The 16,958-nt window shown below is 44.1% G+C and overlaps 2 protein-coding genes across 9 annotated transcripts in view; one reads left to right on the top strand and one right to left on the bottom strand.

Annotated features, from left to right (window-relative positions):
- The window catches only part of SRGAP2 (SLIT-ROBO Rho GTPase activating protein 2), a 255,706-nt gene that overhangs the window by 238,185 nt on the left and 563 nt on the right, over positions 1–16,958 (bottom strand). For 7 of the 8 annotated variants that reach the window (XR_005010236.1, XM_036756768.1, XM_036756770.1 and 4 more), the window contains exons 1-2: positions 16,475–16,580; positions 14,808–15,491 (exon numbers count right to left, since the gene is read on the bottom strand). Coding sequence is in view for 7 of the 8 variants with exons in the window: in XM_036756768.1 (XP_036612663.1) it covers positions 14,808–14,874 (67 nt within the window). In the remaining variant the exon portion in view is untranslated. Of the gene's footprint in view, positions 1–14,807; positions 15,492–16,474; positions 16,581–16,958 lie in introns of those variants that run through there. The other variant, XM_036756769.1, reaches the window with a different exon arrangement.
- LOC118846813 (basic salivary proline-rich protein 1-like) lies at positions 16,093–16,533 on the top strand. Its single transcript, XM_036755532.1, has one exon. It carries the CDS (start codon positions 16,093–16,095, stop codon positions 16,531–16,533), a length of 441 nt encoding a protein of 146 aa, XP_036611427.1.

The raw sequence follows: 16,958 nt of genomic DNA, 5'->3' as shown, positions 1-16,958 counted from the left end.
TTATATTGAATTCTCTCTTATGTTCTGCTGTTTTTTTTTCTTTTCTTGTTTTGTATTTAAGTTTAAAATGAATAATTTTTTAAAAAATTTTACAGGTAAGGAAAGGTGTGGTCAGAGAAGCTTTGTCATCAGCCCAAGGTCACACATCTAGTGAGTTGGTTACATAGCAAGGTCTTGTGGGAAACCTCCCAGTAACCCACAGCACCTCCCCATGAATTTCATTTTGGATATGCTGAGTTTGATATCAGTTTTGTGCCATGTCCAGGTGGCAGCTGGAAATGTGGGTCCAGAATTCAGGGGAGAACTAGAAGTTGCTACTAACATTATACCTTCTTTTCCATTCCCATTCCCTAGTTCTGCCCTCTGAGGACAAGGGGATGAGGTCTCATCACTCCTTGTGGCAGCCAGCTCTTCAATTACTTGAAAACAAAAATAGAATATGCTCCAAAAAATTTGAAAATGGCAGAACAAATTATGGCATGTGAACACAACATAGTCTTGCTGTGCCAAAGGAATGCCAGAAGACATTCTGAAGTAGTAGATTGGCAGCTGACCTCTAGAGACAGGAAGACCAGGGTTCAAGTCCTACTCCTCATACATAATGGCTGTGTGAACCAGGCAAGATATTAACCTCTCAAATGCCCCAGGAAATTCTCTAAAACTATATAAATTTCAGCACAGTTGCCAATCTGCATTGGATTCCTTCAGGGAACATTTTCTTCACCAAGAAAATCACAGGGCTATACTGAATGAATGAATGAAAAGCAATGAATATGAAGAATTCATAAAAACATGAAACTACTTCTATAAAAGGATAAAGAATGAAAAAGCAGAGGCCAAATGAACATGTCAAGTTAACAAGGAGAACAGGTAGAATTCTGATCAAATATGAGGCAACATCAGTACTTCATCCCCAAGGCCAAAGAACATATTTCTCTGTTCATAATCAATAAACTAATTGTTTTGCTGGAGGTGGGGGAAGTGGGGAAGGTCTAATGCTTTGTTAAGGGCTTTTGGGGGTGTTTGTATTAAAGTAGTATATGAGAACAAAATGTATCAATGCAGATTTTTTAGAGTTTTAAAAAAAAATAACCAAAAATATCTGTCAGATTCTCCCTAAGTCTTTACATTCCCAGATCCTATCATATGACAAACTTAAAGATCTTCTAGCCAATCGTCATCTTTTTGATGATGTCATCCAATGTGTCAGCTATCTTACTTACCTTGGTCATCTATGTCTTCATCCAAGTCATTGATAAAAAGTATTAAACAGCATAGGCTGAAGGTCAGATCCCTGCAGCAACACAGTCATGTCTTAACTCCAAGTTGCCTCTGACCCATCAGTGACTATTCTTTGAGTCTAGTCATTCAACCAGTCACCAAACCCACATCTCTTTATCTTGCCCATATATAAAATGGGCATGTATAAAACCTAAGTGAAAATTTCCTTTTGACATCGGTCCCCTTTGGTGAGATGATGAAGCCTATGGGACCCTTCTCAGAATAATGCTTCTAAATACATATAATAAAATACATAGGACTACAAAGGAAACCAACTGTACTGAAGTATAGTTATCAGAATATTTTTTAAAAACAGGTCCACAGACCCCAGGTTAAGAAGCCCTGACCCCCTCTAAAATTTCTATAGCATACCAGTCAAAATGGGAAATTAGGTTAGTCTGGCATGATCTTTTCTGGATGCGGCAACCCTGGCTTTCCGGGATCACCACTTCCTTTTCTAGATGGTCACTCTCCATCCCTTTGCTGATACATTCTAGAATTTTGTTATGAACAGAAGTCAAGCTCACTGACCTAGAGTTTGCAGACTCTACTCTCTTATTTTGAAAACTGAGACAGCATTTCCTTGTAACTCCTCTCCCATTCTCCACGTCTTTCAGAGCTCACTGACAGTAGTTTTGCGACCACATCAGCCAGAGCCTTCAATGGCCAAGGATGGAGTTCATCTGCCCTGGGCTGTCCTGAACCCATCAGCAGAATGCAGTGTCCTCCCGAGATCCTTTTGTCTCTGTTAACTCTGCACCTGGCAAAGAACCTCCTTGTACACAGCATGCACTTAAGAGATGTCTGCCGAATTGAATGGAATAGAGGGCAGCTGATTCAAAACCCTTATTTTATAGATGAAGTTAAGACCCTCCAGAAGTGAAGAGACTTGCCCAAGGTCACCTTGGGCACCAGATGGTCACCTCAGCTCCACAGATTTCAAGAGTAGTGATCTCTGCCACTGAATGACTTTGGACAAGTCCCTTGGACTGCATGACTTCAGCTCCAGATCTCTGATCTCATCCTCTGTGATAATTCTCTTGCAGCACTGAGCTCACAGTAGGCGCTCAATAAATACTTCTCGATCGGTGGCTACATCATGTGGAACACTGACAATCCATGTGGTTTGCGAAGGTGAACTAGTACTGGGCAGGGCCCTGAACACCTCTTGGCTTGTCTCTAGATCCAGTATGCTGGACACAAGGGAAGATGCCATATTAACCCTGACAATCCTCATGATATAATGTAGGATGATGGAGAACGGTCTAGTCTGAGATTTGAAGAGCACTCTGAGTAGGCACCATCCTCAGATGGCATTTCTACAGTTAGCTGTCCTGCTTAACAGTGAGATAGAGCAGCACTTGAAGGGGCAAGGAGAGGAGATGGGGAAGGGCACCATGGTGGCCAGGAGCCAACCCCTTGGGGCTGGGTGGGAGAAAAAAAAATGTCATCAGCAACTACCCGCCTCCATCTGTCCCCTCCCAAACTTTGTCCACTGGACTGGAAATATAAGTGCAGGGGGTGTGGTAGCAGCAGCTGTGGAAAAATGAGTGAGCTGAAGTCATCACCCTTCCTTTTTTATCCTACCTCAAGCCTGGGGTGTAGGTTAAAAGACAGTAAAAATCTTCAGAACTTTTAAGACTGTAGGTCACTGGAGAAAGAGGCATAGACAAGTGATGGCAACCTCTCCTCTCAAGAATTTTAGGAAAAGCATTGACAGTCCCATTTCTGGAATGATTGTTTTGCTAATGACATGCCTGTATGATGGCAGAATATATTGTTGCTTTTCGAAAGCATTAGATCTGAGTCAGAAGACTTGAATCTGAATCCTGTTTCTGCTAATTTTTTATGACTGTGACTGCGGGGCGGCACCCTTAATCTCCCTGGGACTCAGTTTCCTGATCTGTAAAATAATGGGGCTAAAAGATAGCCTCCAAGCTCCCTTTGAGCTCTAACGCCTATAAGCCCAGTTTGGGAACTGTGACTGCACAGACATTTGACGTGGGTATGTGGAAGGGGTTCCCATGCCCTGCAGACAATGCCAACTCCTCTGCTCCCACTCCAAATAGTTTTCGAGCCCAAGACAGCACAAACAGTGATTCGCGGCTCCTCGTGTTATCAAGTAATTTTTCAAATTCTTCCTCAATTACACATTACAGTCTTATCTACATCTCTGCAGGCCACATAGCCCTGCTTTCACGTCATGCCCACTGTGCCTGTAGGACACAAGTATCATTCCCAAATAACTCCAGCTCTCATAAACATGAGATCGTTTTACATTAAAGTTTGCAGGAATGTGGCTTTTTTCTCCCTCTTGGAGGAGTAGTAAAGGGAGGATGGTTTGGAACATGAGGGTTAAAAATGAAGTTTCTGTTTCTGCTCCATCAATGATTAACTCTTTTGCTGCTGAATGCAGAATAGCTAAGATTTCTGGACTAGCAGTACTGCACCCCCAGGGCCAAAAGGACAGAAGAAAACAAACACAAAGCAAGCACACTTTTGCACGCAGAAGGTTCCATACTTACGAGAGCTGGAATTATGTGGGAGAGAGATTTGCATTCTGGAGGCAAATGTGAAGGCAGGATGTGAATGAAGGGCTATGTGATCTATGGAAAGACACGGATGCCAGCAAGATCTGGCCTTCTGAGGTGTGACGAGAGTTTTCTACTGTAGTTTTCATATAGGAACAAGGTGTTTCGAGTTAATGCTATGAATGCACTAAAAACATCTATTTCATGAATTTCCTTAATCAAACTAACAGATAAAATCTATACAAAATGCTTCAATACTTGGAGTAAAATGCTGACAGGGCAAAGCTGAGATAACTTACATCACCACAAATCACAGAATAAATGCAGAGATCAAGAGATAAGGCACAACTGACTGCAACAATCTCTGAAAAAACAAAGCCTATTAGCTTCTAGATGAAGCCTTAAAACCCAAAGCAGGAGAAATAACTAGGTGGAGCACAAGGTACCTCAGCATTGGCATCTGCCCTTCTCCCAGGGTAATTTTATATATAAAGGCATTTCTACATAAAGAAAACTATATTAGATGTATATCTATGAAGACATATATGTGTGTACATACACACATGTATAAAACATATATAAAAACCTATGTGCGTGTAATATTATATCTAATGGAATTTCTATACTAAGACATACTAGACATATTTGAAGGCACGTGTGTATATAGACACACGTATAGACATAATTTTATATATAAAGGAAGCCATATTACACATGTATATGAAGACATATTGTATATACATATAAACACATCTACATACACATGTAATTTTATATATAAAGACATTTCTATATTAAAATATGTGTATATGCATATAAACATATAAATCCCAATATTTATATAGTGTAATTTTTATATAAAAGCATGTGTATATAAAGACAGACATATATGAAGACATATATGTATATATAAACAAATATATAAATGTACTTCTATTTATATAGATATATAGATATAGATCTAGCTCTCTATACAGCTATATGTAGGTATATTTCTATCTCCATATCTGTATAAGCTGGACTTGTGATGGGCATAGGGAACTCCTAATGAGGAAACAGTTTACCAGTGTTGATCAGCAAATAACTGCTCTGCAATTTTGGGTCTTAGAAAATCACCTAGGGCACTAAAGAACTTTGGCGACTTGTCCAAGACACACAGTGAACATGTGTCAGAGACGGAACTAAAACCTAAGCCATCCTGACTGGCAAAACAGGTGTAGACTTAGAGCATACAGATAGAGATAGATAAATAAAGACACACACACCAATATATACCCACGGTGTATAAATACAGCTGGATAGATAGATGGACCTGGAAGTAGGAAGACCCAAGTTCAAATCCAGCCTCGTACATTTCCCCCCCTAGGGTTGGGGCAGGGGAAACAGAGGCTATCAGGGTTAAATGACTTGCCCAGGATCACACGGCTATTAAGTGTCTGAGGCAGGATTTGAACCCAGATCTCTATCTACTGCACCACCTAGCTGCCCCTAGCTGTGTGACCCTGGACATGTCACAATCTCCTTCAGCTTCAGTGGCTTCCTCTGTAAGATGGGAATAACAACAGCACCTACCTCTAAGAGCTGCCATGAAAATAGAGAAATAACGTTTGTAAAGTGATTTGTTAGCGTTCATCATTACTGCTGCTGCTGTTACCATTATTACTAGACCTATGATTTCAAGGTACTTGAAACAAAGGAATATTATCTTCTTCATTCCTTGAAAATAAAAGCAAACGCTTAGTAGGTTATGGGTATTAGAATAGTTCCTCACAATTCACATAGGAGCTACGTAGGACAGGTAAATGATAGGATCATAGGGGTGGAAGGTCATCTGATCCAATCCTGACATTTGCAGATAAAGAAACTGAGGCTTAGAAGTTCCATGATTTGCCCAAGGTTTCACAAGCACTAAGTGGTAGAGCCAGCATTCAGATTCAAGTCTTCTGACTCCAAATCCAAAGCTCTTTCTACTGCACTCTGCCTTCACAATTTTCTGCAACAGTCCCAATTTTGAGAAAATAACGCATACTTTTAACAAGGCTTAGAAAAGGAATATCCTTTTTATGTCTGAATTTTGACTCAACATAAAGCTCCCAGTTACACAGGGCTTTACAGTTTATAACACATGGTCTATATAACAATCCTATATGGTAGACAGGCAGAAAAATTAATTATCATCTCCATTTTATAGATGAGGAAACTCATACACAGGGAGGATAAGTGATATACCTAGGATCACATAACTAGTAAGTGATGGAGCTTGTTCAAGTGTTGTTGTTCATCCTTCATTCTCCAAAAAGGACCAATGAAATCCTAAGAGCAGTGTCTTGACTTGCTCCTGGATTGGATTTAAGCGAGGCAGAGCTGTGGCAAAGTCATAAGCCTCACTCTCTCCTCTGGAACTCAAATCTTCTAATTCTGTTATCAGTGCTCTTTGCATTACTATGCCAGTTAATAAACCTAACTGGTATTTGAAGAGGAACAAATGATCCAAGATGCTATCATGCTACCTTTAAGGAGGATCCCAAACCATTTCCACCACCCAACATGAAATCTTACCTAATCTCCCTAAGTCAATTCCTCATTCCCACTCCAGTGGCCCTTTCCGTGGGTAAAGTATCTCCAATTTATTCTGTCTTTATCTTGCTTATACATAGTAGTTTGCATATAGTGTTCCCATTTGACAGTGTGCTCCCTGATGGCGGGGATTGCTTTTTGCCTTTCTTTCAATCTCCAGTGCTTTTAGCACAGTGCCTGGGACACTTAATAGAAGTTTACTGAGTGTCTAAGGGGATTTAGGCTAAAATCTGTGCCAACTCCATAGCCCCTACTATTCTGCTCACCACTAAGAATAGCTAAAAAAAAAAATCCCATTTCTCTACTTCTCAAAAAAAATGTATAATCACATTTCCTTTTTTCTTTTAATTCAAACCCTGAACAAAACAGTTGCAATATCATAAGCTGTACTAACTCTTCCTTCTGAGCCACCCAAAAGAACAAGGCCCAGCCAACAATTAGTAGGAGATTATTTTCACTCAAAGGGCAATGGAAAGGCTCATAATGGATGGGTATGAGTGGGCTGCAACACATAAAGGAACAATGAAGAACCCAGAACACGCTCAAGAAAGAGGATGGATTATACAGAGAACAAGCAAAGGTGTTTAAGAGAGGGAAAAGGCCTCAAGCATATTGAGGGGACCCTCTGTGGTTAACTTAAGACAACAGTTACATAAAATGCAGAGGCGTCAAAGGGTTGCAATCTGCATTATTGCATGGAACAGCGACATTAATGAAATCACTGAGTCCTTTGAGTATTGAAAAATTGTTTGACCATATAACTCACTGGAGTAACTAGAAGGCTAAGGTTTAACATAATTATTCTGATCACAGTGATGACAGAAGTCATCATGCCAGCACCCTAGGGATTCAATTATAACTCCACCTCTGGGCCAGTCAACTAACTAACCCCTGTTTCAATGCTGGCAGTTCACTATGTCGGCGGGTCAGGGTTCCAAGAGATCAACCTATCGGTACATTACCAACCTGGTAGGTTTCCAAGCTACCTGCCATACACCTCTTTCCAGGGAGGGCCAAAATTCTCAGGGAAGCCCCACCTCCACTCTGATCAGATCATGCTTCCACAGCAATTTAGGGTTTAAGGAAATTGCAAGTAGCTCCATATGCCAAAAACACTGGGAATCCCTATCATGAACTATTAGTTGCCGGACTCAGTGACCATAAAGAAAGGCTTGTGAATTGAGAGGAATTGTAATTAGTGAAAAGATCACAGGCCTATGAAACAAGAGACTCAGGTGCAGCCCAAGCTTTGCCATTTGCTTCAGTCACTTCAACTCTCTAGCTATCAGTTTCCAAAGGCAATCCATTTGCACTAGATTATCTCCAAGGTCCCTTTCAGCTCTCAGAGAGAGGATGCTCTGAATGTGAGGTAAGCTCAATATTGTCATCATCATGGAAACACAAGACTAGACCTTGCCAAATGAGTCAGTTATGGGTGACTTAGACATTTGGAAAAATGCATTAAATGTTTTGATTATTAGAGTACCACATAGATTTTGTGCACTGGAATTAACATTTATTGAAAAGATAAAAAGCCTAGTAGCCTGATAGAGTACCTTCAGCTATCTCTAAGAAAGTATGGCTTATTCATCTTGCAAAAGATGGTTCCAGGACCGGCCCTCCCCAGCCCAGGATTTCACTGTTAGAAGGAGGGGTTGCCAACCATTCAGAAACAGGATGTATTTTTTTAAGGCTCACGGGTCATGTCACGGTATGTCTTATCCAAACCACCATGTGCTCTTTGTTTTCTGGATTTTGTTTTCTTCTACAACCCAGACCATGCCAACCAACCACAGATGAAGGGGTCATCTTCTTCCCAGTGAGAGCAGGCCGCACCCATCGCGCCGTGATTTTAAACCAAAGATGTGAGATCTGCAGTGCATCAACATGAACTATGTTCCAGGGCTTTTTGAACATTTAGTACATTTTTAGGCAAAGAGGAAAAAAAAAGATGGCCTTTTCCCTGGCAGATGGCATCCTAAAATAACCACAAAGATTGAGGAGCCTCATTGCCCAGCTGTTTCTCCTTCCTTAAGGATATGCACATTTCAAGTCCAGAGCCTTCAATTCCTGATGAATAAATTAAGAACAAGGCCACTTAACAGCAAATGACTAGAAGAACCAAAGGGGAGGATTCTCAGCTTTGTCAATTTCCCCTTCTGGCACCTCATGGAAGTTGGAATTGCCCCTAACCAGGCACCAGTTATTCTGGACTGGGAGAAGGATAATTAACAATTCTTTTTCTGGTCACCCCTATTTTAATTCCCACCCAAAATAGGCCTAAACAGATTCACTTCACACTTTGAAAATCTGAAAAGGGCAAACAAAAATGAAGGCTTTGCTCTTTGCCTGGTCTACAGAAAGTTTCTGACAAATTTTAAATGCTACTGGGAATACTACAATTCATATTTTCTCTTGCTTTCAAAGCTGAGTGATTCAGGTACTTTGAGCAATTCTAAAGTTTAACTCTAGCTTGCCTCGGAGCCTGCAAATCAACATTCCCAACTTCTGATAAAGGTAAGGAGAGACTTTTATGTCCACCCTCCACCCGGGCCTTCTCCTGGGTTTCATCCCCTCTCACAGCAATGCACATCCAACCACAGTACAGATTCATTCATCCAACAAACACTTCTCAAGCCCAGTACTTCCCTAAGGTGCTATGAAGATACAAAGCTGGACCAGTCTTGGTCCTTGTCCTCATTTACAATTTAATTAAAAGGGAATTAAGATGTGGTAAATCTCTTTAACATAAGAGGATGCTGGAAAGGCAGCTGTGAATAGTCAAAGAGACAGGAGTTCAAGCCTAGACTTTGAAACATATTAGAGATGGAACCCAGGGCAGTGCCCCCAGGCAATTCTTGACAAACTGAAGAGAAGGTGCTGGTTTGCTTTGGTACCAGGAGTTTCCTTAAATGGAGTTCCCTATACCAGTGAAGCCTCAGATCCAGTCCAAAAAGAAAAGTCTGTGGTCAGTGCCACAGGACTGGCATCATGGGGGTGTGACCTGGAGGTTATCACTTGTGGCTGAGGTGATCAAGCAAGACACTGTAGAGGAGCCAAGATCTGGACTTTAGTAAAATGGCACCTGGCAAAGACTATGTTGGCAGGCACTACGGGCAGGAAGACGGAAAGAGCAAAGGAAGAAAGATGTGTGTTCCGGGAAAGGTTCAAAGTGTTTGGAGCAACTGCAATAACTGCAAACACTTTAAGGATGTGAAGTGCTCTCCCCTCAACAGACCTGTGGGTTAGACGACAGTGCTGGTACTATTGACTATAACCATTTTTAAAGATGAGGAAACTGACATTCAGAGGGGTTAAATGACTTGACCACGGTCATACAGCTAGGGCAGTTACTGAAGACTGCTGCCTCTTGACTCCAGCTTCAATACTCCCTTTCCCTGACTCCATAAGATCTCTACAAGAGTTTATAATGGGAAGAAATCCAAGATGAAGCTGGAAAGATAGACTGAGGCCACAGGGTGGACGGCCTTTACCAGGCTAAGGAGGTGTGGCAGAAGGAAGCTAGTTAAAAGCAATGGCAAATTTAGATTTATAACTCCCACCCTCTCAAACAAGCAAACAAACCAAAAACTCTGGTCACTGTTCAGACACTACAGAAGAGATTCAAGGGTCTGAGGGTTAATACAATGAATACTCACAGGAAAACAGATATTTTTCTAATGCTTCTAGATAGTCCTCCAATGATAAACAGCATGGTATACTGGAAAGACTGATGGATTAGGAGTACAACGAGATGGGTTCGAATCCTGATTCTGCTACTTATTTCCTTGGTAGTTTTATTTCCCCTCTGGGCCTCAGTTATCTCGTCTGTAAAATAGGGTGTTGGACTAGATGACCTCTCAGGGCCCTGCTAGCTCCAAACCCGTGAACAGCTTTCCCTTCCCCTATAAATAAACAGCCATGGCTAAGCCACAATCATTAACCCAACATCTCTGAGAGACTGGTAGCCTTTTTTCATTAAGGGAATCAAGTTGTCCAGGAACCAGCCTGGACAATGAGCTATTATTGATTTTTTTAAATCAAGCAACTTCCAAAGGAAATTTACTCTATTCTACAAAAAATAACCCTGGATCTACTACTAATTAATACTAGCTGACTTAAATTTTATTAGTAGTAGATATCTACATATTGATTGCTGTTTCCCTCAAGAATAGCATAATACTAATATTTCCCTAATAAAGCTCCCAGAGACTCAGGTATGAGGTAAGCAGTGAACTTACCTTAAAACCTGGATAAATTGAATGGAACTGAATTTTCCAGGAAGTTTAGGGGAGTGAGAGGAGGAAACAGAGCCAGTGGCCAGTCAGCATCACTTATATGTAAGCCAGGGAAGGGCACCTAGTACTTGCAAAACTGGGGTAAATACTATAAAATATAGTATTTGAAATTGGATAGATCCTTAAAGATTATTTATTGTACTCCCCTCATTTTACAGATGAAAAAGACTGAGGCCTTGAGAAGTAATCATTTGTTCAAAGTCACAAAGGTTGTAAAGGAGCAGGGTCGGGATTTGAACCCAAGACCCCCTGACTCCAAACCTAGTAGTCTTTGTCCCTATACCACTGCCAGGTCATACCCAGCTTACAATGAAAGCAGACAAAAGCTGGAAAGAAATCACACTCTCTGGAGGAACAAAGGTGAATGATCTGACCCGAGTGTCAGCCCAACCAATTTTAAACCAGGAAGCTCACAATGAAGTGGGGTAAGCATGAGGAGACTAGCTGCTGAATGGGCTTCCCCAAAACAAGTTTCTGTTCCCATTCCCTGGAAGAATGCTCTAACTTAGAAAGGTTAAGGGCCTTAGACCATTTCCAGTCACAGCCTCCCCTTCCCCCATCAAGCATACATGTTTCTACTGAAAGGTACCCAGCATTTGAAATTTGCCAACTATTTAATTTTCATCCAAGAAAAGTCTGCCTGACTACAACAAGGCTCTCTCTTCCCTAGTCAAGAGATGACCAATCCTTCAGTCACTGTGGGGAAAAAATACAGCCCCAACAACATCCACTGGGCTATTTCAGGCAAGATGTTTTACTGCTGCTTTATTACACAAACTGATTATGTTTAAAGCTCCCCGAGGAGAGGGGACTGGGAAAAAAAAAAAGATCTTCAGCAAAGACCTCTGTTGGCATGGGCAGGAGGCAGTGAAGTCTCCTTGGGGAATTAACTTACTCAAATACCATCGATCAACATTTGAAAACCCACAGAGATCATGACTGAGCCCTAGGCTTCATTCCTTGCCTGTAAAAAAAAAGGGTCTTGAAAGAGTTAAATTGTTCCAGGCAAAAGGGCTGAGCTTATTCTATCAAAATGCTCCAGATGGAAATCGCAGAATTTCACTCCTCGGCTCTGTGGAGCACACACACTGTTCTCCTATGGCGAAAAAAAAAAAAAAAGACCCACAATGTTCTCAAGAAAGAGAATTTTTACTTCCAGGCACACAGTATAACTCTGTTTCAGACTATTCCTCCAGGAATATTTGCATTAATTGTCAATCACAAGTTTTCTAAAAACTTAAGAATATGAAAAAGTGAGGGGGGGAGGGGGCAGGACAGGGCAGAGAGGACTCTGCAAAGAAATGACAATAGCCTAGACTATATGAAGTTATATTAACTCACCCAAATACTACCCTTCCATCCTTGGTGACACTACCTACACTTCAGCATTGTATCAGCTCAAATCTCAGCAAAGGTACTAATTTATACCCTAGAAACCAAGGGGCCCCAGAGGCACGGCTGTGGAATCTGACCAGACACCAAAAGACTGAATTTTACTAAAGTAATCTGAGTCCCCACAAGTCAAGAAACAGTGCTCTTGTCTTTAGGAAGGAGACAAGTTAGGCTCTCTCAGAGGGCAGCCCCCAGCAAAACCACAAAGGAATTGATGAGGTCGGGCCTTACAGCCTCAAAAGTGCTATACCTCTCCACAAGGCTACAAAGACAAGGAAGGGAAGGGGGGAAAAAAACCACAAAGAACGCAGAAAGGGTCTCAAAAAGTACATTTATATCCTAAAATGTAAAACTCATTCAGATGATTCTGAAGCAAGACCCAAGTAGAATAAAGGCTAACTGTATTCAATAACTATTGTAAACTCTTTGAGGGTAGAGATGATCTTTTTTTTAATTATTCCTAGTACCTGGTAGAACAAATATAGTGTTTGATAGTGAAAAGAGAACTGGACAGAGTCCAAAGACCTGGGTTCTAATCCCAATTCTGCCCTTACTTGGCTGTGTGACCTTGGGTAAATCCTTTAATCTTTGGGCCTGTTTCCTCATCCTCAAAACGAGAGGGTTGGACTGGATTATTTCTATGGTTCCTTCTAGCTCTCGGATTCTATGATTCTATGAAATGTCAATGGGAAAAGACTGGAGGGAAAGAAAACTCTTCTGTCTATGGCAAGGTTAAAGAGAAACCTCAAAGATCCAAATGCATTACATCATCTCAGAGAGCAGTGTTTGTAAATATACGAGTGTTTAATTCTCTGAGACATACAGGAGAATTTCCAGAATTCCTTTACCAACTGGATCAGTAGCTAAGATGATTCTATTAACACCTTTCGGTCCTGAAGTTTCCTAAAAATATATGTGTAAAATCATTTTGTACCCTTAGTCAAATGGGGTGCTTCTGAAGAGAACCTGGAAAAGTGAAGATATTAACTCTATGGAAACAGTTCTGAACAGGATGTGAAGAAGAGGCACAGATCTAGTTATAATGAGAGGGGGGATTCCAACCAGCAGAATGCAGCCAATCTGGACAGGACACAAAAGGCCAGTGGCCTATTGTTTGCAAAAAGAGTCAGGGCTTATCAACCAGGACAAGAGGCCAAGACCTCACTCAATTCTAACTCGAAGCCACACCCCTCCCAGCCCAGCACAACTGGATCTAGGATTGAGTTAGCTCCCTACCCCTGCTGTAAACCTACTGGAGCTTTCAGTCAATTGATGAGAGACCCTTCAGAGCACACTCTAGAGGCAAGCTAACTGAGGAGATAAAGAGATCCCAGCATGGTGGGAACTGCAGATTAAGCCTCTCCAGCAGAAGTGATCAACTGGCTTCCCATTTTAAAGCCTCCCAAGCATTGGTTGGAGGAAGGAAGGGTTACAAAGCTCTCCCTAAATCCTCACTGTTGTAAAAAGGTTTCCTAACATAGATACAGGGAGAGGAGGAGGGGACACTTCCCTCTACCCTGAAACAAAGGAAAACCTAGATTTCCAGCCATGTGTTATAACATTCAAGGCCTATTTCCCATCCCCCAGCTGATGTCTCACTAGACTGAGGCACACGGCTATCTCCAGTGACTGATTAGCTGGCCAGGTTGGGTAGCCACACAAATGTAGGTTGTGTGTTCCTCATTAACAGGCAGGAATCCAGGAAATGAAGGGCAGTAAGGAATCTGGGAATGAGCTACAGGAATGGGGATTTACTAGTCAGGTCTATCAGCGGACCTAGGAGAACTGAGAACTGGTCACTTGCCTCTTGACAAGTTTACATTTTCGTTTCTGCATTTCAAGGCTTCAAAATAAAAAAGGAAAAGAACAAAGGATTAAACATAGATCTTTCTTTCCCTTTTCCGGAACCACAACCCTGGGGGATGCACAATTCAATTCAAAACCCATGTCACCGTATACAAATTCAGGGTGGAGGGCCAAAGGATGGAGGTGGGTGCCTTGATTTCTACTCTCAATATAACTGGCTGATCCTAGACTTAGCTGGGCTACCAGGGACCAGGCAGGTATGCCTAGCTGCGGAATTTCCTGGACTGTTTTCTAATACCATAGCGAGTCTTACGTTTTAAAATAGCTGCAGTAGGGAAAAAAAAAAAACCCACTCAGAAAAAACCACCCTTATAAACCCAACCTCTGCAGGAGCTTTTCAAATACAACACCTTCTCTAGGTTGCCTTTCCCAGCCCGGATTAGTCTTCAGCCTGTGAAATGCATTTCCAAACACCTGTCAGATTTCAATCATTCTAAAGACCCAAACCCAAAAGCAGATTGCCCCTTTTATCCTTCCAAAGACCACGTGCCCCTCCCCCCCCCATTCAGTCTAGTCAAGGTAAAGGGGCACTTACATTGATGGCCCGACCCCTGGGGCAGACCTTAAAGCTCCGGAAAATCTATATTAGTGCCCGCGGCCCCTAGCCCTGCCATCCTTGGGTGGTACACACCCTCTTCGGCCCCTCACCCCGACAGTCTTCTTCTCTGAATAAAAACTCCCCCACCTGCTCTATCCAGGGAAATGAAACCTTCCCAAAGAGCCACAATAGACTATATTTAAACATGTGAATAGACATGTGTCTATATATATACATATATATATATATATATATATATATATACACACAAATACATATGAATAGGCTTGTATATAAGTAGAGTTATTTTCAAAAATCACCCACCTTTGACCTGAGTATCGTATTCTGCTATGATCTCCTTATCCTTTTTAAATTTTGCTGGAGACGTCATGTTTCTTTCCTAATTCAGCTCCCGAATGGATAGATCCACCCGAAAAAAAATCGGACCACTCAAATTAAAATCCCCAAGATTTCCTCTTCCGAGGGTAGAATCCAGCGCTCCGGGGAGCCTCAGTCCGTAGGAAGGCTGCGGGCTGGGGCGGCAGCAAGCGGCCAGCGCGGCGGGAACATGCAGATGTTGGGGGTGGTGGGGGCCGGGGCGGAGCAGCGGCTTCTGTTTCCTAGGGTCGAGCTCGGAGCCGCAGCATCAGCATCAGCCAGCGGAGCCGCAGCGCCGGGAGGCTGTCCTGGGGACTGACATCAACCACACAGGCAGGGAGTGGAAGTCCTTCCGCACAACAACATGGTGTGGGTGTGTGGGGATCTGCGTGCGCCTGACTGTGTCAGTGTCGGTGCGAGGGTGTGGGTGTGTGTCTGGGCGTGTGTGTGTATGTATGTATGTATGTATGTATGTGTGTATGTATGTGTGTATGTACGGGGGGATGAGTGGATGGCCGCTTCTTTTTTTGTTTGGTTTTGTTTTACGGGCTCCCGAGATGATGCAAATCAAATCCCAAATGGGAGCAGCAGCAATGCAGGATCGGAAGTCGTTTTCTTCGGTTCACTTGCCTGTAAATGCAGGAAAAAGGGGGGGGGGGATGGAAAAGGGGGTATCAGCCGGAGTGCAGATACAAATACGCAGGCTGGGGGTGGGGAAGGCGACGTCTTCCCAAACTAGGGACAGCTGAGGCCAAGCCCGATTCACCTCTACCCTAGGAGGGTGGTGGAGGGAGGTGCAGCAAGGTCAAGAGAGAGGGGAAGCTCCCTCTGAATTTAAAGAGACAAAATCACTTCAAAGCATCTGCTCGCTCGGAGCCAGGGGAGGGCTGCAGAGAGACTCAGCCTAAGCCCACTAAACTGCCGCAGCCACCCACCCCACCCGCCCCAAATCTTGCCAAACCTGAGCAGTGCCCAGCCCCAGCCAAAGTCTTCCTGGTCTGAACCTCGAAGGCCCCTCACAGATGTGGCGGCCATCGGACCCCGCCCCAACCCCAGTATCTCCCCTAGACATCAAAGAGCGATCAAAGGCGAGGGCAGGGGGAGGGGGGTGCGGATGCAGTTCCCAGCAGGGACAAGCTACTAGCTCTCAACTTTTCCTCCCCTTCCTCCTCCTCGTTGTTTTGTTTTTGGTTACTAGCTTCCCTTGGCAGCAAATATAAAAGGCGAGGGGATGCCAGGGCGAGGGCGAGGTCTGCAGGCGAAGGGGGGGAACCCTACTCTGCACGGGCTACATCCAGAAGAAAAATGTGGCCGGCAGAGGCAGGAAACGGGGCCGCAGAGTCTGGCCAGGACACAGCCAGCAAAGCGCGGGAGGGCAGCCCTGCCTTCAGCCTTCGCCTCTCTCCCCTTCTTCCCCCCATTCCCCAGGAGCCTGCTTTTCTGCCTTCCCCCAGCCCCCCAGCCCAGCCCATCCAGGCCTGCGGGGATCTGCACCTCGCGAGCCGGGGAGCCCCCTCCTCCCCCAGCACTCTCCGCCACATCCCCGCAGCCAAATTCCAGATCCCGGAGCCCTCTTCCCCCTGGGGGCGCATTTTCCAGGCCCGGCTTCTCACCCCCTAAAGGTGCCCGACAGAAGGAAAGCTCGGAGAGACGCGAGCCGGCTCCAGCGTGAGCCGGGGAGCATAGCGGGCTGCGGGCAGACAGACCCTCGGACGCCCCTCTCCTTCCTTCCCTCCCTCCCGCCTGCCCTCTCCGCGGCGCTGCGCGAGAGGAGCCCGCCTGTGTCTCCCCCTTCCCGCGATCTAAGGAAAGGACAGCGGGAGGAAGGGAGGAGGGAAGCAAGGGAGGAGGGACGGCGTGGCTCCCGGAGGCAGGAAGAGGGGGGTGGTGGGATAGATGGAGGGGAACGAGGTGGGCTCCTCCACTCGGCTGGGGGGAGGCGGTTGCGGGGGAGGGGGGGATAAGGCGAGCAATCGCTCGGCCGATCTCCCAAGAGAGGCGCGATCTTGGGGCAAGGACTGCCGGATCCCGGAAGGCTGGGCCAGGCTGGGGGCTGAGTGCTGCAAGTTAGAGGACTGGACAGAGGGAGGGAAGCGG

Source organism: Trichosurus vulpecula, chromosome 4 (assembly GCF_011100635.1).
Source record: "Trichosurus vulpecula isolate mTriVul1 chromosome 4, mTriVul1.pri, whole genome shotgun sequence".
In the NCBI taxonomy this organism is placed as follows: domain Eukaryota; kingdom Metazoa; phylum Chordata; class Mammalia; order Diprotodontia; family Phalangeridae; genus Trichosurus; species Trichosurus vulpecula.
The sequence above is the reverse complement of the archived record's forward strand: the minus strand, read 5'-3'. Positions and strand labels throughout refer to the sequence as shown.

What these genes read in the sequence shown, in the direction of transcription:
- LOC118846813 (XM_036755532.1), top strand. Translation starts at nt 16,093, where the DNA reads ATGCCAGGGCGAGGGCGAGGTCTGCAGGCGAAGGGGGGGAACCCTACT.